Here is a 21,065-nt window from a genome sequence, read left to right as displayed (position 1 = left end):
ATTAAAAGGACATTCATTAAAAGATAATTCATAAAGGACTAATGTAGAATAAATTAAAGATAAGATGGTAAGAGAATAAATGTAGTGCAGACTTAGATTTCTTTCCATTAAGTGCTTTGTGATCATAATACTAAAATTATATTTTATATTTTACATACAGCTGGAGGAAACTGGCACATCCAGTAACTGATTTGCTCAAGGCACCTGATGAGTGACTCAATCAGATAATGATCTCCTGTTGATTAACAAATGTTATAGGTTTTACATGTGTCAGAGCTCTCTGAGTGTGGCGATTGGGGGTAATCCTATGTGTGCCTTGATTATCCAGTTCACCACAGGTGCCCAGCTTCACCCAGCCCCAACGATGACAACTGGAGGGTTTGTCCCTCTATCCATGGTGGGGAATTAATCAGATGCACTATTTATATATTTTTGAAAGATACATTTGATACTATATAAAAAATATATATAAATGTCATTGGGTATCTGAAGTTTGTTTTTTCTCTTGTTTTCTTTTTAGAAATACTGATGTGGAATTTCTACATGTAGCTTTTTTCTGTTGTGGTTGCGATTTGTATCAACAATATTTGTCGTTTTAGGGCCCAAACTTTTCCCAAGGTCTTTGGCCAAAGTGAGTACAGGTGTGAGAGAAAGCCTCCATGAATAGAATAGTTGTGTTCTCACCCTCCGTTTTGAGATTACAACTGTCTGATTTGCACAGCAGTGGTAATAAACCTGCTAAGGAAAACACACAAGTGACCAGTTATTACAACCTTGGAATATTAAGACATTGTTCATTATTATATCCAGTGTGTGCTCCCTGCACATGGTAAGTCCGGTCAAATTCTGAGACAATCACAAATTTACAGCCAACATTTATGCACTGTCATCCAAGAGGTTTATAGAGTATTTATATGGCCTGCAAGTGGTTAAATAGATTTCAATATGGGAGCAAGATATTTAAAAAGATGCAAATTCTCTCAATTATATGATATTTGCCTGCATAGATGCGCATAATATATCAGGGATGCCCTCCTCTCGCCTGTTTATAGCCCGACCTCTCATTAGTGGACATTAGGAGGAATCCACCACACTAAACTTTGAATAAGTTCAGTGTGCTAAAGAAAGTTCAAGGTGATAGACATGAAGAGGAGCAGACATTCAATTTGAAAAGTGTACTGTGCAGGTTAAGGTAAGTTTCTGCTTCTATTTGTGGTCGAAACAGCAATATTGGAGTTGTGGAGTGCTCTCTGAACAGACACAAGCATCCCGGACACATCATTTGCTAACTTTGTCAGCACAAAAGTGGGACACCTTAGATTCCTTCCGATATTTGCCCTTAGAGCCCCCTTTGGCTGCAATATTTATTTTAGAGTATAAATCTGTTATAAGTAACAAGTTATAGCTACAATATAAGTTAATGTTCAACATATTATTACTTGAATGCATATTAATTCTATCCGGCACAATGGTTTACGTGAACAAAACAATGCATCAAACCATTCACATCATTAGATAACTCTGTAAATTGGAAATGTGTCAAATGTGCTTATGTACAGGAAGACATCGGGGAATGAATTTTCAACCTGAAAAAACAAGAAGAAAAGCTGTTATTTATGTATTAAAGCACTTGAGTGAACGCAGCATAACGTGTGGGCTATAGGTTCAGTGTAAACGTCCCGTATGGGCGAGGCTCCACCGCAGCACGAGCTGTCCCGTGTGGGATACCCTCGGGCAAAAGGGTGTGTCCACGTCCTTACGATAAAACTATAGAAAACAAACATCTTTAAGTGTTATAGCCTAAATATATACTGTATATATGTCACTGCGAGATAAGCTAGATAAACACACCATGCTGACAGTTTGCCCGTGCATTCGCCTAAAAGCAACCCTGCTGAAAGTGTTCTGGAAGATGGGGGACCCCATTGACTCAAACGGGAGCGAAGCCTCTGCCATATGATGTCCTGTTCCCCGGTGCACATGCAATTAAAACCGAAGTGCAAACTCCATTTACCTCCCTGCTTTATTGGATGCGGTTTATCGCAGTTTCCATGGCGTGTCCCTCGCAGCTGAATATCAGCACTCCTCACGTTTTAGGGGAATGTTTAACTGGGGGCTTCTTCTTTACGCTGGAGGACTCCTTTTTTTTTTCTCGACGTTTCACGTCACGTGTGTGGTCACTGTGTAGGTTTTGGTTTATGCGTCTCTCCTCGCTTAGCGATGTAGTGGTCGGAGATGTGAGTCTCAACTTGGAGGAATTCTCTCGTCGCGACCAAGTTATGGCCCGAGCATCTCCGAGCGAACACTCCGCGCAACTTTCTACAGACTGTGATATTTCTGCAGCATCTTCTCCCGCAACACCGAGGATGGCTCGGTCCAAATTGTAGTCCAACATTGGCAAATAAAAACACCACAATACCGTGTTGCATCTGATTGAAATTGGATCAAAGGTGAGTCAACATTTAGTAATTTTTTTGTAAATTCGTAAGACAATGTTACACCTATAGGTCTGTTGTGTTTTTTTTTCTGAATTATTGCTATCAATAACTATGGATCATACTTTGTAGTTTTCGCTTTCCGCTATAGTTTCGCTGTATAACACTATTGTTGATTGTAGGCCTATATCTTTCTATATAATTGTATGTTTGCTCATAAATATTCGATATTGTATTTGGCTATTTATTAGGCAACAGCATTCCGTCATCTAATGAAGTTTCACCTAGTTATGCCGCTTGGTAACCTTTACCATGAATGACAAACCCCAGAAATATGCATTTACATATGCCTTACATATGTTTCCCCTTCGTGTTTCAACCAAACTAATTCATCCTCTCTGAATCAGCAATGTTGAGTCCGGGACACAATGCACCAGGAGACAACAACTTTACACAACTTTACAGAGTAAGACCCCACTTCCATGTTCACAATTGTTTGTGCCGTGCTCCATTCGCCATTCAGGGATAATAAACTAAGCCAGGCTTTCTACCAAACACTGGCCACTTCACGGCATAATCTCACAATTCCTCATGCTGGATATATTTTGCCTTTCTCAGCACCCTAAGGAACGCGAATCGTTAGATTAGGCCGCTGTGGTCTCGGCTCTGGTGTTGTGAGGGTCTTGTAGAAACATCCCTATACCTGACAATATCATAGCACACATATATTTTCAGCTAGATATACATTTGAAGCAATTATCTATTTGGTAAGGTAGCCTACTTATCCATGTACCTTACACCGTAACATCTCATAATTTATATTCTCATATCCTTTAAAACAAAATAAAAAAAATAGAAATGTCCTGTACATGAAGAAAATATATTGTCATACCTTCACAAGTGTCTGTTTTAATATTTTCATTCATTTTACCGTCACATTTGTCAGGGAAGCCTACTAGTTTGACCCACATTTGCAAAGCTGATCATCATGTTCAGCCTTCTTCTGAGACACTTCAGGGCTATTTTCACACCAATTTAGCAATCAATTATGTGTCCCACATACATATCAAAGATAGGCATGATTGGTAAAGTGTGATGGTCTGGTCTGTGGTTAAAATAGTTTGAACCCAATTACGGCTTTTTGCACTACTATTATTTGACTATATACAAAGCCCCCAGTTAGGTTGATCAAGAAAGGTTTAACCCATTCAACAGCCTTGTTTAAGGTTAGTATATGCAGTACATTGATTGATAAGGGATGGGTTAATGTATGAAGACCCTACTTCAACTAATAATCTTCTGAAACACCTTTACAATAAAGCAGTTTGAAGGTAATCCTTCAAACTGCTCAGGACGGGTGCTCCAATTTCATGAATCATTCCCTCAGGCTGTTTGGACGTCAGGTCAAACAATTCTAACATATCCAGTATGTCGAGTAATGTATTTTTCATTCCTGCCCCAGGTGTAACCCGGTGTAACTCCATCTGAGATACACCAGGATGACACCCAGAGGATAATAATTCCCACCTGTCATTCCTGTCCATAATCTGCAGCCATGCTACCAAAGGAGAACAACAGGTAGTACACCGTCTCACATGTTGTTGTTACTGGCCCCTCAAAAGCACGCCTGTTCTTGGCTAACAGGTTCGGACACTGATGGGGGGGCTGCGGACGGGCATTTTCAGTTACGGACAACAAACTCTTCAAATGTCTTCCTCAGATGCCTTGCAGGACAAAAGAGTTCTTTCAAGACCATTGAAGAAGTTTAGGTGACTGTTTTTCTAAAAGGCTGATTTTATCTTTGACCCTGTCTGCCATAGACTTACATCATGGTGTGAAAAGTAAATGACAACCAATAACAAACAAAACAAATAATAAAACAGGAAGCATTAGAGTTGAGAGATCCAAAGACAGAAATGTATCGATAGCTCTTGAGTTTCTCTGTCACTTTTACATGAACATTAATGACAGCTCAAAGTGTTGCCTCACAGATTAGAGCAACCCCAGAGTGCTACTCTCTATCTCTTGGATGCAGTGTTCCAACATAATGAAGGGGCTGTTGTGGACTAAATGACTAACACGAAAGGGGGGTGGCCCTTTGGAAGCTGTTCATTATGTCTCCTCCATTCTGACTCCGTTGTTCATATTTTAATCACTCAGATGAGCCTTCATCTTTCAGTTTGAACAGTCCCATTTGTATTGTTGAATGTAATTTATCAGACTAAACTGTGGGTTTGTTTCTTACATCATGAAGTTCTATGTTTAATGTTTCATGTTGTCACTGAGAGGCATTCAACCATCCAACTATGGATTCAGACACAGGCAATAATGTTACCATACTTCTACAACCATCATTGGTAGTAGATCCTAGCTTTGGGTGTCTTGAAACACACTATTGCCCCTTTCACACCGCCGCAAAATCGGGGCCGGTTCCGGGCCAGTTCGGAGCTAGGGCCAGGGCTTTGGTTTCACACCGCCAAAGAACCGGCTCCGGCCCCTAAAAACCGGTTCAACTCTGGCCCCACTTTAGAGCTGGGCTAGAACGAGAACCGCTTTTACGCAGGGGGCAGGGGGCGGGGTTATCCCAGGAAGACCAACGAAGGGCGGCATTTTTAAATCATCGAAGTGAACGATGGACGCTAAGACAAAATCGCAGTGGACCGTGGAGGAGACAACCTGTCTCCTTGGATTTTGGTCTTCTGCCGAGGTCCAGAAAAAGTTCCACCATTGTTCTTGTTGTTTGAAACTGCGAGGGTTGCTGGTAAAGCGGAGACGTAAGCAAACGTTTGCAGTGACGTCATGACGTTGCTCTCGCCGGCTCCGTGGCTGGCTCTCACCGGTGTGAAACCAACCGGTTCTTAACTGGGGTAAGGCTGGAACCAGTTTGGAACTGGCCCTAGCACCAGCCCGGAACTGGCTCTCGGTTCTTTTTGGTGTGAAAGCGGCATATTTAAATGCAATGATTCATAATTTATTAATCAATACATGCACACAAAATATATAATTCCCTTTAATGTTATTTAGCAGCACCTGCATGTGGTTTGAGTAGCTGTTCTGCATGGGTGTTTTCTTGTACTTTCTCTGTTTTACATTAGCTCCCCTTATGATGATATACATCCTCTTGGCAGACAAATGATTTTTACTATCACTACTGTGTTTACAATTGAGTTTGCCGTGGGATAAATCTTTTGCATGTGTGATAAATAAGGATGTGCCGTCAAACCAAGGAAAGGATATCCAACTGGACTAATTAGCTGAACCCAAGGTTTAAAAGAGGGTTAGGGGGGAAAGGGAGAGAGGAATGGACAGAGAAAGAGATCGGCGAGAGCAAGGGGGAGAGAGAGAGAGAGAGAGAGAGAGAGAGAGGAAAGGGAGAGAAAGGGGGTAAAAGGGAGAAAGAAAGGCAGAGAGCTTTACATTTATATCCCAGACTTCAAGGGACTGATCTCAAATCCCAAGTTGACCAGCCCACAATCACCGCACACTCGCCGCCTAGCACTGCGACACATGCTGAGGGGAGACTTGTGAACGGCACATGAGGAGAAATGCTTGCCCTGCAGCACACTGGCTTGATTCATTCCCCTTTCTAATCCGCTCGGCGCTTAATTTGGTGCTGGACTCTTTTCGATGTATATTCTATGTGTCAAACAGAGAGAGATTCCAAATACACTTTTCCATCATAGCTTGGTTTACAGGGCCTTGTGTCTGGTTACTCTATTGGTCTACCTGTGTAGCATCTGACCCTGGACACCAGTGACTGACATCAGACCTAGTGGTATGTTGTTTTGGGGTTTTAACAGCTGGCTTTTGTCAGGGTGAGCAATTAGGGCATTCCACAGAGAGGTGAGATGTTAGGCGATGCTCCACCCATAGAACCCTAGAACTTTTACACAGGTCAACACGATCACCATGTCTAAATGATCCCTGACTGACTAGTACTCTAGTGCAGGGCTGTATGCTGATGGATTACCATCCCGTCAATTGCTTATCTTTCAGCTTGTCAAATACTTGTGGCAAATAATTATTTTACACACAATCACACAATCATTGTACAAGACACAGAGTAACATCGGGAATTTAGTCTAAATTCATCAGGTTGACAAAAATGCATCTAGTGTACAAATGGGAAAACATAATCTAGCACGTGTTAAAGTTTAGCAAAGTATCTGGAAACCTACAAGTATAAGTCCGATATTTCTTAGAAGGAGGGTTCTCAGAAATTGTAAAATGATTAATTAGCAGATGATTTCCCAGATTGGACATTTATTGACCGACAGTATAGACAAAAAGCCCAACTGTTGTTCTTCGACCGGGGTCACTGAGGGCATTGTTGAAGAGGTTTGGATGAGCAGCAGGTCGGACTGACATGCATTAATTTTGCAGCATGCGTGCGGACACTGACAAAGTTAAATAGTTACTTGTACCACAACACAACCCCAGACACCTGATCTAACACTGGGGGGTCGCTGCAACACACAAGTAAATTGGCCCTAAAGCCTCATCCCATGGCTACAATGTAATCATTGCATACATTACCCGGCTGAGCAATAAGTCACTGCTCTGGACACAATCCATGGAAGTTGAATAGTAGAATAGAATACAAATTACTCTCTCTCTCTCTCTCTCTCTCTCTCTCTCTCTCTCTCTCTCTCTCTCTCTCTCTCTCTCTCTCTCTCTCTCTCTCTCTCTCTCTCTCTCTCTCTCTCTCTCTCTCTCTCTCTCTCTCTCTCTCTCTTCTCTCTCTCCCTCTCCCATTGATTTGATAAAAATAGTATGCAAATTAGACAGTTGCAAAGGGGGAGTGCCTCTTGACTACGCAGAGCCGACCACCCTGCAGCAGTCGGTGTTTCCATAGACATATGGTTACCAAAGGAACGGTCAGGATCTTGTAGTTTACTTTGTCAAAATGTTGGTCTGACACCTTTCCTCCATAGGCTCATTATTTGGTCTTACTATTTCTTTCAGCGAAGCCAAGGCGGTCAAGTTAAGCCTGTTCAGCAGGGCTGCGTCCACCGATACAAAGAAGACTGAGAAGCATATCCAGTACGTGGACCCTCCAGATGGAGGGTGGGGCTGGATGGTGGTCATACATTGCTTCCTGGTAAGTCCACGTAACAAGCGTCTGGTTGCATTTGCACCTCACATGTCTGCACGGGGATAAGTCATAGGTTGTGTGACTGCAGGTCAATGTCCTGGTGATGGGCACTCTGAAGACCTTCGGGATCTTCTTCGTGGCATTCCAAGATGAGTTTGGGGGGTCTGCTGAGGGGATCAGCTGGATCGGTTCCATCATGTCTAGTCTCCGCCTTTCTGGAGGTTAGTCTTCAAAATCTCGGCGCTCTAGAGCCCCTCAGCAAACCGTCAACACCCCCATTAGGAGCGCCCGGCCAGAAACTTAAGCAATAGCAGCCGCTCTCTGTGATAACACGTTGTTATTGTGTACATTCGTGGCGAGACAATACTCATGCCCAAAGCTCTATGGCAGAAACACATTATATTTATTACGGATCGTTTTATTGAACCCAGGAGAGACAACTACAGTTGTTTAATCCCCAAGACCGGTTTGGTCCTTTAAATTAGTTAAACATAATCATGTGAGTGTGATGAGAATGACAAAGTATAGAATGTTATTTTATCCTACATAGTGCAGGTTCCCCTTCGGCCATCTTCACTACTGGCGTTGAAGACAAACCTTTCAGTATACCTGTGTCCTGTGGCCCTTTACAGCACCCATCGCCTCCATTACCTGTGCTAAGTATGGAACCAGGGCAACCACCATTGCTGGGGCCTTGTTGGTCAGTGGAGGCTTTATTCTCAGCATCTTTGCAAACAGTGTGGTGTACCTCTACATCAGTATGGGAGTGTTCGTTGGTAAGTTGAAAACAAGCTCCACAGCAGAGAAATATATAAAAGATGTCGGGTGTTGTAGCTTAGACAAATGGGCAAACCTACTATTTATTTTTAACTCAAACTGCTAGGGCCAATGTCTAACAACATTAGATGTTAATGACTGTACCAGTAAAATGTAACTACCTGTTCACTATGCTTTCTTATTCTGACAATAACATGCTTAATGAAAATGATCAGATGGCTAATGATTTATGTTTTTTGTTCCCCTTTTTAGGAATGGGTTTTGCGCTTTTATACCAAGCCTGCTCAGTGGTGACCGCATTGTACTTCAGGCATAGGTTAGCCACAGCGTATTCTATCGGGCGCTCTGGCATGGGCTTGACCTTTGCTTTAGCTCCATTCACCCAATTGCTCTTGGACAAATATGCTTGGCAGGGTAGGTTGAATTGTTTTATTATGTTTTATTTTATTTTACTCCAATCATAAATATATTGCTGTGATGTTATATATACAGTTTTCTAAATTAGAAGAACCTAAATCGTTTGAGTTTAATTTTGTTTTATGTGCTTGGGGAACGAGGTAGGATGAGGATTTTGTTTTTCGTCACTCACAGGAGCCTTGCTAATCCTGGGCGGTCTCATGCTGAACCTGGTGGCCTCCGGGCTGCTACTGAGACCCATCCACATAAAACCTTCCAGTATGTCGCCCCCCAGCTCAGCCGCCATTCAAAAGAGCCCAACCGCCTCCCTCAAGAGCAGCTCGGATAAGGATCACCCAAAGAGCTGTCTGAATGGCACCGGCTCTGCGAACCTCCACAATGGCGTCTGCAAACCAGACTCACTCCCACTCCCGCCCCCCCCTCCTTCTCCTCCTCCTCCTCCTCCTCCTCCTCCTCCTCCTCCATCTAGCCGGGACACAGAGGGCCCTGTAGGGCACAATGCCCAGGGGGGGCAAGTGGGCCACAACAACACACAAAACCCTGAACTGCACAGGCTGGTGCAGAGCGGCGTGAATGGACTGGAGTCCCATCGCCAGGACTCCGCGAGTCCAGGGAAACCCGCGAGGCCGGGCACCCCGGCCGAGCTGAACGGCGGCAAGAAGGGGTCCGCCCCCGACGGGTCCCCGGCCCCCGTCAGCTCCCCTGACGAGGCCACCGCTACTCCCTGCTCAGCCAACATTTTAGACTTCTCCCTCCTGAAAAGCCCCTTCTTCTGCATCTACACTTGGTCGTTGGTGTTCAGCCAACTGGCTTACTTCATCCCCTATTTCCACCTGTCTGCCCGGGCCAGGACCCTGGGGATCGACGCCATGGACGCCTCCTTCATCATCTCTTTGGCAGGTAAGGCTCCACACACAGGTGCACTGTTTAGCGTATGCGTACGCAACAACAGCTAGACGGGGTCAGGGAGAAATATAGAATAGTTGAAGCTCACAGGAAGCAACACCGCAAGAGGTGACCTACTCTTGTTCATGGTTTTAATTTGAGGAATTTATAGAATTTAGGACTTATTTTATTCTCAGCTGCTGGCATTTAGGATTCAAAAGTGGGAAGAGGGGGTGTTGATGGAGGACGATGTAGTTCTTGTCTTGTTCAATCAGGAAATGAAAAACTTGTAAACAAGGGTGCAAACAAACCTTTGAACCAGAGAGGTAAGAGAGTACAGCCCAGACTTTGAAACAGTCTAAAGAGAAGAGATCCTCAGTAAATTTTAGCCATGAATTATTTGTGAGCTGCTCCGAGACTCTGCAGTCTTATATAATGAATGTGCTTACATAAAAGCTGAACTTTGGTCTACTGACCAAAGCTGCTGGGTTCAGCTGTATCCCATTGATGAGACCCAAACATATGAAAAAAGAATTGCATTAGCATGTTGTGAGTCAACCGTCCATGTGCTTATAAATCTTTAACGTTGCTGGGGTAGCACTGCGTCAGGTGCAGGGTATTCTTGCTCAGTCTGCTTGTTTTTAACGCGTGGGCCAATACTTAATATAAAGAATAGAACCTTAAGACATAAAGAAAGGCTGCCCTGCCTGAAGATGTAATCAAAGGATCAGTAGGAAAATCAATGGCATTTATCATATTTATCATCATTTAAATTGTAAATAATTAAAATGTGTCATGCAATAATCTTAGGAACTTCCAAAAAAATCCCATTTAAAGCTTTCCTTATCATGTCATCTTTGGTCCTACCCTGGATGGTTATGTGTCAAAGACCAACGGGCTAATGCCTTTCAAGCGCCCAGCATGAATAAGTCATGACACTAGATGTAGCATTGCCACTATTGGTCCATTATGACAGCCAGAGCCCGACGAATTGGTAAGCCAAATGCAAGTAATGCAACACTTAACAGTAATAATTCAACCCTTCTTTTTTTCTAAAACAAGTGTACTGGGACCTGAGCCAACAGTAGCTAGGGGGAAAGTGCTGCAGGAGACAGTGATAGAGAAGTGTAGCACAAAGGGGATCCACGATCCCTAGTAGTCTCTCTCCCTACAACACATTAACATTTAGTGCCAGCAACAGACAACAGCATTCTGGAGACACGCCATCTCAAATTGTGCTCCTGCGTCCTGAGACAGACATAAAGAAAGAGAGAGGCCGAAAGGGACAAGAGAGACAGAGATAGGGATGGAGAGAGAATAACAGTGAATGAGAAGAGGTTCTCCTGCCACCCTTGATTGCCCCACCCTGTGCCAATCACAGAGGACCATTGATTGGTCCCTCATTGCCAAGGCGACAATCCTGGTCTCAGTGCCACCACCAACCAACACCACCCCGCCAGCAGCGCATGCGCTATCCCTAGGCAACCCCTCAGCGAGTACACACACAAACACACGCACACACACACACACACATACACACACACACAGCAAGCGCACGTGATGGCTTTGCTTTGTTTCAGTTTTTTCTGGTCTAATTTTGATGTGATTGAGATTTTGCCAGGATGCAGTGAAGCAGTGGAGCGTAGAAACAAAGAGGCAAGGAGAGCCGACAGACTTTATACAGAGCACGTTCTTCCTGTATAATGAGGAACATTTTTGATAGAGGAAGATGTTTTATTTTCTCTGAACGTTGCGCTCTATCTCCAGCATATCAAATCAGATTGCTAGAATTGATATACTACCCCATTAGTACATGGCGTCCCCTTCTCTAGTTAACCTCCATCCACACCACCGCACTGCTTCCTTTACCTCCCTGGGTACATCCTGAGGTACAACCTGGTACTAAAACTTAACTAGCTGAGAGGTAGTGTTGCAGCAACTGCTAAGCCTAGAGGCACAAATGCATGTGTTTTACGAATTTAACCTCTAGTTAAACCTATGACCGCAAGTTTTATCCCAGTTTTTAATACAAAAACGTTGAATAACAGCCCAACTCTATCGTTAAGCTTCAGTCAAACATCCATTCAGCCTCTTTCTGGGCTCTCGGTAAACTGAAAGCCCTCTGAGCAAACTCTCTTTCAGCTGTCAACACAATCTGTTTGACCTTTCCAGCCCTGAATCAAGTCTTCAACATGTCTGACTTGAAGTCCCTGTTCTGTCACATATGCTGTAGACTGTAGTGACAACAGCCATTGTTCAGGCCAGGAGTGTAATAAGTGTGAACAAGAAAAGTTGTGTTGCGCACACCATCGGCAAGTGCCAGAGTCTTGGGAGACCTAATCCTCATCTCCTAAAGAATCTCTGTCTAAATGTACGCAGTGCAGTATGCATCGCTTCGCCCCAAGGCAGCCGGAACATCTGCAGAGCCCAACCTTTCACATTGTAAAAACCACAAACAAGCTCCACTGGCTTTAGAGCAGACAGGGGGCCGCCCCTGGCCTCTCTCTGGTCACTCCACGAGGACACACAAACACGGCCCAGCTGCCTCCGGACAGACGTTTGGTGACTCCGACAGGGCCACACGTGTGTGTGTGTGTGTGTGTGTGTGTGTGTGTGTGTGTGTGTGTGTGTGTGTGTGTGTGTGTGTGTGTGTGTGTCGGTGCATGTCTTTGCGTGTGCGTGTGTATGTGTGTGGGTATGCATGTGTGTGTGTGTGTGTGTGTGTATGTGTGTGTGTGTGTCAGTGCGTGTGACTGCATAAGCACGCGGCAGGTGTGAGAGCGTGCCTGTGCATACTTTTATTACATAAGTAGGTCAGTGACACTGCAGATTCTCTCCTTTTTCTCTTCGAACACAGCGAGGCATTTCACAAACCTCCACAGAAGATTACGGTTACAAAAAAGTTGCGCACCCCATCAATCGATGAATGGATTGTTTCCCAGAAGGTCCCCCTATCTCTAGAACGAGCAGGAGGCTCTCTGGCAGCCGTTGTTTTGTCATATCTTATCAGAGCACATTGCGTGTTTGGGGCGTATCGATGCGTCTGAGGTGTTGCGGGGCAAGCCGCTGTAATCTGCAGTGGACCCGTTGATGGCATTGATTGATGGCACCGTGCGGCCGGCAGCCAGCAGCTATGTCTGCAGCCGCTCGATGCGCTCCTGAGGTGGCCACAGCAAATATCGCATTCCTGTTGACCTCAGCAGTGCAGCGGGTATCTGCTGCTTCATCATATCTGCCAGAGCGACACACACAGGAGGGGGGGACAGGATCGCTGCATCGTGTTGGGAGTAAAAGTGGTGCCCCCCCCCCCCCCCGGTATCTGCCATTATCTCTCTTTGTGTGGTAACTGTATCCCGACCTGGTGCTATACATAGCACAGCCGAGGATGCAAAGACTGGTTCATTTTCACTGTGAGACGCACACATGCACACACACACACGTTGTCTCGTACACAGATCCACCGAGAAGGATCACGTGTATTTTTGTGTTTTCCCACATTCATTGACCGATGCACACATGCAGACTGATATTACAGGATGTCCTGGCGGTGTATCCACATGCTGAGCCATGGTTTACAGTACACGTGTCCCTCTAGCAATCAGTGAGCGGCCGCCCGGCCTAGAGGAGCCAGCACCACTGACCTTGATGCACAACACTTTCCTCTGCAGTGCGAGTACTTCCCAGAAGACAAGACTCTCTTCACTCCAAGTCATCTGATACACTGCTTTTGCTATTTAATGGCCTGACGTTTGCAGGTACAACAGGCTGCACCTTCAAACGGGGGGGGGGAGAGCATCCTTCAGCAAGATGCTTAAGCCCTACATGCTCACTAAGGAGAACTTTGTTGACTCTATATGTCGATATATTGAATGGTAACGACTCAGGTCAATGTCTGTGCAGGTGTGCGTGTGTGGCTTTCCTAATGAGAGGTGGGTGTCTCGGTAGGGCAGATATATATCATTGCATGATCACCTTTATACTGTACAAGCTGTGCTGATCGGCGTTAAGGCGTGTTCCTACTCTTCTTCAATGTTTTTTTGTCCAGTTGCACAATTCTAGCGAATATTCATGAGTGTATTATTATTCATTATTCACGTCTGTGTTAGTATTCATTATTCCTGAATTGGTGCCAAGCAAACAACTAATAATGACTTAATCACGCCAGTAGGGCATCCTGAGATGTCCTAAGCAGCCTGAACGAAATAGCACTAGCATTTTGTGCTAACGGCGGCATCTTTTATCCCACCATCTTTTATATATAATATAATTATATATTTTGTGATCCTCTTCATTGTATCTAAATCCAAGTTAATTCTTCTTCTTCTTGTCTAGCCGTCTCTGAATATTTCTTTCTTTCTTTCTACCATGTAGTCGTGTGTGTCTATTTGAACAGTCGGTTAATGTGGTCGTTTCAGGCATCACGGAGACTGTGGCCCAGCTGGCGTCCGGCTGGGTGGCGGACAGGAACGGCTCCCACAAGTACCACTACCACAAGGCCTACCTCATCCTGTGCGGCGTGGTCAACCTGCTCTCCCCGCTCGCCACCTCATACTTCCTGCTCATGATCTACGCCATCTTCTTCGCCATATTCTGCGGAGGCTACATGGCGCTGCTGCTGCCAGTCCTGGTACGCCCGCACCCTGCATCTTAACCAATCAGAGCCCACAGGTTGTCTTGTATGCATGTTTACTAACTAGACTATTGGTTCCCACCTTAAATAATACATTGGGCTGATGAATGATTTTCCACGTGTTTATTAACAGTATTTGAATCTTTGTTACTGTAGTTTATTCATGCCTCTGTTGTTTATTAACACTCCATGGTCGTTGTGAATACATGTGCACACCTGTAGCTGTGGACTTTCATCATGCATAGGTCAATGTTGCACGTGTGTGGAAGAAGGCTTTGTTCAAACATTGACCAATGACCTCAGGGTGTTTTCTGATTTACTTTCAATAATCAGACAAATGTGTCTGGGCTAAAGAGGCTGATTGATTGATGACAGGAAAGGGGATGAAATAGTGAACAATTTATATTTTTCATTTTTATTGTTATTGTTTTAACCAAATAAAGAATTGCAAAACGAGATTTGACTATTAGACGTTTGCCTCTGCAGGTAGACCTCGTGGGATCAGAGAAGCTCAACAACTCCATGGGCTTCTCCATGTTCTTCGTAGGTCTCGGCTGTCTCACCGGACCCCCTCTTGCAGGTATTAAGATCACATGACTGTGTGTGTCTGTGTGTGTGTCTGTGTGTGTGTGTGTGTGTGTGTGTGTGTCTGTGTCTGTGTCTGTGTCTGTGTCTGTGTCTGTGTCTGTGTCTGTGTGTGTGTGTGTGTGAACCAGTTCATTTATTGCAGGTATTTAAGGTTATTAACAGGAGAAATGGAACAGGTGAAGCATGTTGTTCTCTTGAGGTCTCAGTGTCACTCTCTGGTTCCTTTTCTCTCCTTTGCATGTAAACTAGTTAGGACTGCTCTCAGGGATAGATGCCAGAATGACAAATTACTTGAGCAGACTTGCATTGGGGTGTGTGTGTAAAGGCCCTATCTCTGTCAAGAGGGGTTATGAGTCTTCTTCACATATGTTTTCCTTTTCAAGTGGCCTTGTGTGTCAGATCTTTTCAGAGGCCTGTAAATTCCACCCCTGAATGATGTGTTCATGTGTCGGAGGTCTGAGTGGGGGTAGAAGTTTTTTCAACTGTTAGAAAACTGAAACCAACAGGAGAAGAACCAATCTATACTACGGGTCTGAAAGCATACCAGCATTTTCAACTTTCAGGTCAGCCTTCAATGCTGGACAGAATGTATGGGAATTCCTAGGGATTATGCTGATTAGGTATATGACGAGTCAACGTATCTTCTAGTCTGAGCAGCTCTACTTGAGGTATGCAAATCACTTGAGGCTGTATAAACTGTTTTGCATGTTGAGCATCAATCTAAACGGTAACTGTCATGACCCCTGGCTTATTAAAACTGGTTTGCATAAGGTCTATCCCCTCGAAACCTCCACGTTGCTGACATTAAGGGCAATCAATCAGGGCTGGGAGCCGTCAAAGCTGGTTCTCAAAGCTCTAACAGGGCGTCCCCCTCTCACCTTGTCTCCTCAGGGTCAGAGTGGGTCTCCTCCTCTCACCTTGTCTCCTCAGGGTCAGAGTGGGCCTCCTCCTCTAACCTTGTCTCCTTCGTTTAAAGAGAGCCTCCTCTCCCCTTGTCTCCTCTGGGTCAGAGTGGGTCTCCTCCTCTCCCCTTGTCTCCTCTGGGTCAGAGTGGGTCTCCTCCTCTCTCCTTGTCTCCTCTGGGTCAGAGTGGGTCTCCTCCTCTCCCCTTGTCTCCTCTGGGTCAGAGTGGGTCTCCTCCTCTCCCCTTGTCTCCTCTGGGTCAGAGTGGGTCTCCTCCTCTCTCCTTGTCTCCTCTGGGTCAGAGTGGGTCTCCTCCTCTCCCCTTGTCTCCTCTGGGTCAGAGTGGGTCTCCTCCTCTCTCCTTGTCTCCTCTGGGTCAGAGTGGGTCTCCTCCTCTCCCCTTGTCTCCTCTGGGTCAGAGTGGGTCTCCTCCTCTCCCCTTGTCTCCTCTGGGTCAGAGTGGGTCTCCTCCTCTCCCCTTGCCTCCTCTGGGTCAGACTGGGTCTCCTCCTCTCCCCTTGTCTCCTCTGGGTCAGAGTGGGTCTCCTCCTCTCCCCTTGCCTCCTCTGGGTCAGACTGGGTCTCCTCCTCTCCCCTTGCCTCCTCTGGGTCAGACTGGGTCTCCTCCTCTCCCCTTGTCTCCTCTGGGTCAGAGTGGGTCTCCTCCTCTCCCCTTGTCTCCTCTGGGTCAGAGTGGGTCTCCTCCTCTCTCCTTGTCTCCTCTGGGTCAGAGTGGGTCTCCTCCTCTCCCCTTGTCTCCTCTGGGTCAGAGTGGGTCTCCTCCTCTCTCCTTGTCTCCTCTGGGTCAGAGTGGGTCTCCTCCTCTCCCCTTGTCTCCTCTGGGTCAGAGTGGGTCTCCTCCTCTCCCCTTGTCTCCTCTGGGTCAGAGTGGGTCTCCTCCTCTCCCCTTGTCTCCTCTGGGTCAGACTGGGTCTCCTCCTCTCCCCTTGTCTCCTCTGGGTCAGAGTGGGTCTCCTCCTCTCCCCTTGTCTCCTCTGGGTCAGAGTGGGTCTCCTCCTCTCCCCTTGTCTCCTCTGGGTCAGAGTGGGTCTCCTCCTCTCCCCTTGTCTCCTCTGGGTCAGAGTGGGTCTCCTCCTCTCCCCTTGTCTCCTCTGGGTCAGACTGGGTCTCCTCCTCTCTCCTTGTCTCCTCTGGGTCAGAGTGGGTCTCCTCCTCTCCCCTTGTCTCCTCTGGGTCAGAGTGGGTCTCCTCCTCTCCCCTTGTCTCCTCTGGGTCAGAGTGGGTCTCCTCCTCTCACCTTGTCTCCTCTGGGTCAGAGTGGGTCTCCTCCTCTCTCCTTGTCTCCTCTGGGTCAGAGTGGGTCTCCTCCTCTCCCCTTGCCTCCTCTGGGTCAGACTGGGTCTCCTCCTCTCCCCTTGTCTCCTCTGGGTCAGAGTGGGTCTCCTCCTCTCACCTTGTCTCCTCTGGGTCAGAGTGGGTCTCCTCCTCTCCCCTTGCCTCCTCTGGGTCAGAGTGGGTCTCCTCCTCTCTCCTTGTCTCCTCTGGGTCAGAGTGGGTCTCCTCCTCTCCCCTTGTCTCCTCTGGGTCAGAGTGGGTCTCCTCCTCTCTCCTTGTCTCCTCTGGGTCAGAGTGGGTCTCCTCCTCTCCCCTTGTCTCCTCTGGGTCAGACTGGGTCTCCTCCTCTCCCCTTGTCTCCTCTGGGTCAGAGTGGGTCTCCTCCTCTCCCCTTGCCTCCTCTGGGTCAGAGTGGGTCTCCTCCTCTCCCCTTGTCTCCTCTGGGTCAGACTGGGTCTCCTCCTCTCACCTTGTCCCGTGTCTGCCCGGACCGTCCCCCTGCAGGGTTCCTGTACGACTACACCCAGACGTACGACGGCTCCTTCTACCTGGCCGGGGTGTGCTACCTGCTCTCCTCCGTCTCCCTCTTCCTGGAGCCGCTGGCCCGGCGCTGGGAGAAGCAGAAGGCCGCCCGGCTTGAGAAGACGTCCCACCAGCCGGGTGGCAGCGGTGTGTCCCACAACGGGGTCGTTTAGGAGGGAAGGAACTTCTCCACGAGCCTCCTTGTGTGGCAGGATACCACAGAGCTGCCCGGCGACCTGGTCCTTCCGGTCAGGATCCCCGCCTGGTCGTTCAAACTTTAAAAGGCCCAGTCCAACGGATGTCAGGTGGCGATTTCGAACGTCTTCTCTGAGGCGTGAAACCGCAGGTTTGGGGGCGGGACTTATATTTTTTTAAAAAGGGGAGGGTTTGCCGCGGAGGCTAGGTTGGAGCTTCGCCTTGAGATTCAAATACGTCAAAAACCAAAGCTAGCTGTCAATCACCTTTATAGGAGTTATAGTTGACAATAGAGCGATGTCATTGGATTAAGTACTTGTCAGGTTAACGCCACGTAACCTGACAGATATGTGTTTCATAACACAGCTGCACAAAAGAAGTAAGCGAAAATACATTTTTGGCGTAAATATATGAAAAATACCTACAATCAATATTTTTTGGTATACATCATGGTATTTAACTATTTCAACTAAAGGCAACCCAATTTTGACCTAAGGGAGCTAATATAACATTTAGTTAGACCGCGGACCAGAAGAGGTTTTTGGCACCAGGACTAAATGCTGGAGGGTGTGATGGGGGCGGGCATGTGAAGAAAGAATGCTTTTAAAATATAATATATATATATATATATATGACAGCAAAAATCATACATTGTTATGCCATACAGTTTAGAACCCCTTTAGGTTTGTGTGCGGGATGTGGATGTGCATGTACAAGACATGCCTATAATTATGTTACCAACTTTGGAACTGTGACTTATATTGGCGTAGTATTTCCAATGCCAGCATTTATTAATATTATGATTACAGTAATGATAATAATAATAATAATACAAATAATAAGGCTCTCATGTAAGCGTATATATTTAACAGTTGCTTTACGGAGGTGCCGATCCCTAAGGGCCACACAGGGTATGCAACCGCAAGGTACTGGCCTTCCTTGACCACAGCATGTCCTGGTACTGATGAGAAACATTTGCCAATTTATCTTTCCTATATATTTCCTTTTTTTATTAGAACATTTTTATTGAAGAAAAACTCCTGTAAATAGCGTCTCCTCTTTTAATAATACCTCTTATATACCTGTACTCACAAACAGGCACTTTGGGCCCATTCAGAGACCTCTGCATAAATCTATTCTGTAACCCCCCCCAGCCAGGGTGCTGAGCCAACATTCGAGTCGCCGACTTGTAAAACAGGAAAAGGAGGCCTGCCTTAACTAGTCATGGAGCAGTGTCAAGTTATGTTCGATAAATGTTTTTTCAATATACCATATATTTTCTAACCCAGCAATCAGTCAGTGATTTTTGCCTGGACAACCTCACCATACACATTGGAAGGACCCCAGTTTTTAGTAATTTTGCATTTAAGATCTTTGATTGAACACCTATGGCCCATTCCCTTCCATGTCCATGTCCTGTTGCTCTATGCAAAAGACAAATTACCCTAACCCCAAAATGCACAATCTGGTTTATAATTAACCATTCACTAACCACTACTACTACCTATAAATCAATTAAAATATTTTTTTGTCATTATTGTTATAATTGATATGACCAGATAATCTTGCTATAAGCACTTGAGTGTGGGTGTGTGGACACAGGGGACAGTGTGACAAATGGTCCTTGTAATCAGTTTAACTGTGGTACATACTTGAATGAAGAACTTCCTGATAATGTATTATACACATGACGAATCAATGCCTTTACCTATCTCGGCTAGTAAGGCTAGAAATATAATATGTTGCTGTTACACCACAACAGTGCCTACCTGTGGAACATTGAAGCACCAATGTAATATCTCTTTAACCCTTCGCTCCTTAATGATTATGTTTATTGTCGTCATTTAATTAATTGGTTATGACCGCTGACTGTTGGCCTTGTGACGATTCCGTCCATCTTCCCTTTTTTTTATTTGAACCAAAGACATATTCGGTATAATTTACATACAAACTGAGCTCTGTAAATCCAGTGTTCACAAGGCAGAATAAAGTTTATTCTTTAAACATAGTTTTGAGAGTACCCATAGAAAGCTTTATGTGAATATATTAATCAACAGCGCGGCCACATCTTTCCCGCACCATGAGAAATGTGTGCTGTCATTGTGCCCTCTTGTGGCGAGTGATGACCTCTACATAAGGAATGTAATTTCAATTATACCCAAATCATTTCCCCTCCTGCACTTCCACAATGCTCAGTAGAACTCTTTGTACGCTTTCAAAGAACGACAAAACGATTACCAAGCCCAAACTCCAAGGCTGATCTGATTTACATTCGTTACCCATCTTCTTTGCCATGTCTCAAGTGGTCACTGAATGACATTCCTTTTATATCGTGACATATTGGGACACTTTAAACTAGTTCAGTTTCTTTCGTTAAGGTTTTCTGATGACATGATGTTTTAAGAAACAGTATGGCCAGGCTGTGTATTAAAGTGTTGCATGTCTCAAATACTTTTACAAAAGGTGCCGGGTTATTCAGATTACCTAATTATCTGAACTTTAATATTAGGCTTTTTTCTATTGTTAAAACTACTGTTTATTATTAAAGGTTTGTGGCTCTCAGCCTTTGTTTCATACATGAGGAAAGACCATTTGTTTAACAAATCGCAGACATTTTGTTGGTCTATTGTTGAAGACTGTGCAATCAGCTGCAATAAAGTGGTATTTGACTTGTCCCTTCTTGTGTTTTCCTGTTTTAAGTATCAAACTGCAACTTACTAAAATACTAAGAAGAAAAACTCAGTTAACAACACACTTGACTTTTTCCATCTTTATTCATAAAAAGTACATTGTATGGACAAGTTTAAATCTGAATCTTATGCACTAAATGATCATATATTTCTGATAAAAAAAAATTATACAGTAGAAATGATCAAAATACAATTATATTTGTATCTTTCACCCAAAAACATTGTGTGTAACACTATTAACACCCTTTGTGGGTACTATTCAGCGACAGTACATTTGTTAAAAAGTAATGGTACTTACAGTAGACGAAACCAAGGATGATTTGATGGCCAGATTTTGATGAGTCAATCTCATCCCAAGAAACCTTAGTGTAGGAAACACAGAAGTACTCGTTAACATGACGTTTTATGAAGTTCGATATTTACGATGTTTACTTGTCATTAAGGACATTAAACAGGTTTGATGTCTGTGACAATACTATGCGCATTGCACATTTCAGATATTATGAGTTAGCTGTACAGCTATGTCATAGATGTCTATTATAAGTGAAACGCCAACGCACATCAATTCCTTAATTCGATATTAGACCAAACCATACCATACCATCTCTCCCTATGTGTTGTGGAAGTTGTGT

General features: G+C 45.0%; 1 protein-coding gene across 1 annotated transcript; it reads left to right on the top strand.

The window, feature by feature from the left end:
• Positions 1–1,761: 1,761 nt before the first annotated feature.
• slc16a4 (solute carrier family 16 member 4) lies at positions 1,762–20,418 on the top strand. The gene is made up of 11 exons (XM_060050360.1): positions 1,762–2,450; positions 2,843–2,901; positions 3,898–4,013; positions 7,401–7,536; positions 7,619–7,751; positions 8,163–8,306; positions 8,560–8,721; positions 8,899–9,624; positions 14,025–14,236; positions 14,726–14,819; positions 17,531–20,418. The coding sequence occupies exons 3-11, from the start codon at positions 3,991–3,993 to the stop codon at positions 17,719–17,721; spliced, it is 1,821 nt and encodes a 606-aa protein (XP_059906343.1). The 5' UTR covers positions 1,762–2,450; positions 2,843–2,901; positions 3,898–3,990; the 3' UTR covers positions 17,722–20,418.
• Positions 20,419–21,065: the final 647 nt, after the last annotated feature.

This window comes from Gadus macrocephalus, chromosome 1 (genome assembly GCF_031168955.1).
Source record: "Gadus macrocephalus chromosome 1, ASM3116895v1".
NCBI lineage: Eukaryota > Metazoa > Chordata > Actinopteri > Gadiformes > Gadidae > Gadus > Gadus macrocephalus.
Note: the sequence above shows the minus strand (reverse complement) of the source record. Positions and strands in the feature narration are given on the sequence as shown.

Bases quoted from the DNA above. Each gene is read 5' to 3' on its own strand.
- slc16a4 (XM_060050360.1), top strand. From the start codon at position 3,991: ATGCTACCAAAGGAGAACAACAG. The intron at 8,307-8,559 runs GTAAGTTGAAAA...TCCCCTTTTTAG, and splicing joins CAGTATGGGAGTGTTCGTTG to GAATGGGTTTTGCGCTTTTA. The intron at 8,722-8,898 runs GTAGGTTGAATT...CGTCACTCACAG, and splicing joins GGACAAATATGCTTGGCAGG to GAGCCTTGCTAATCCTGGGC.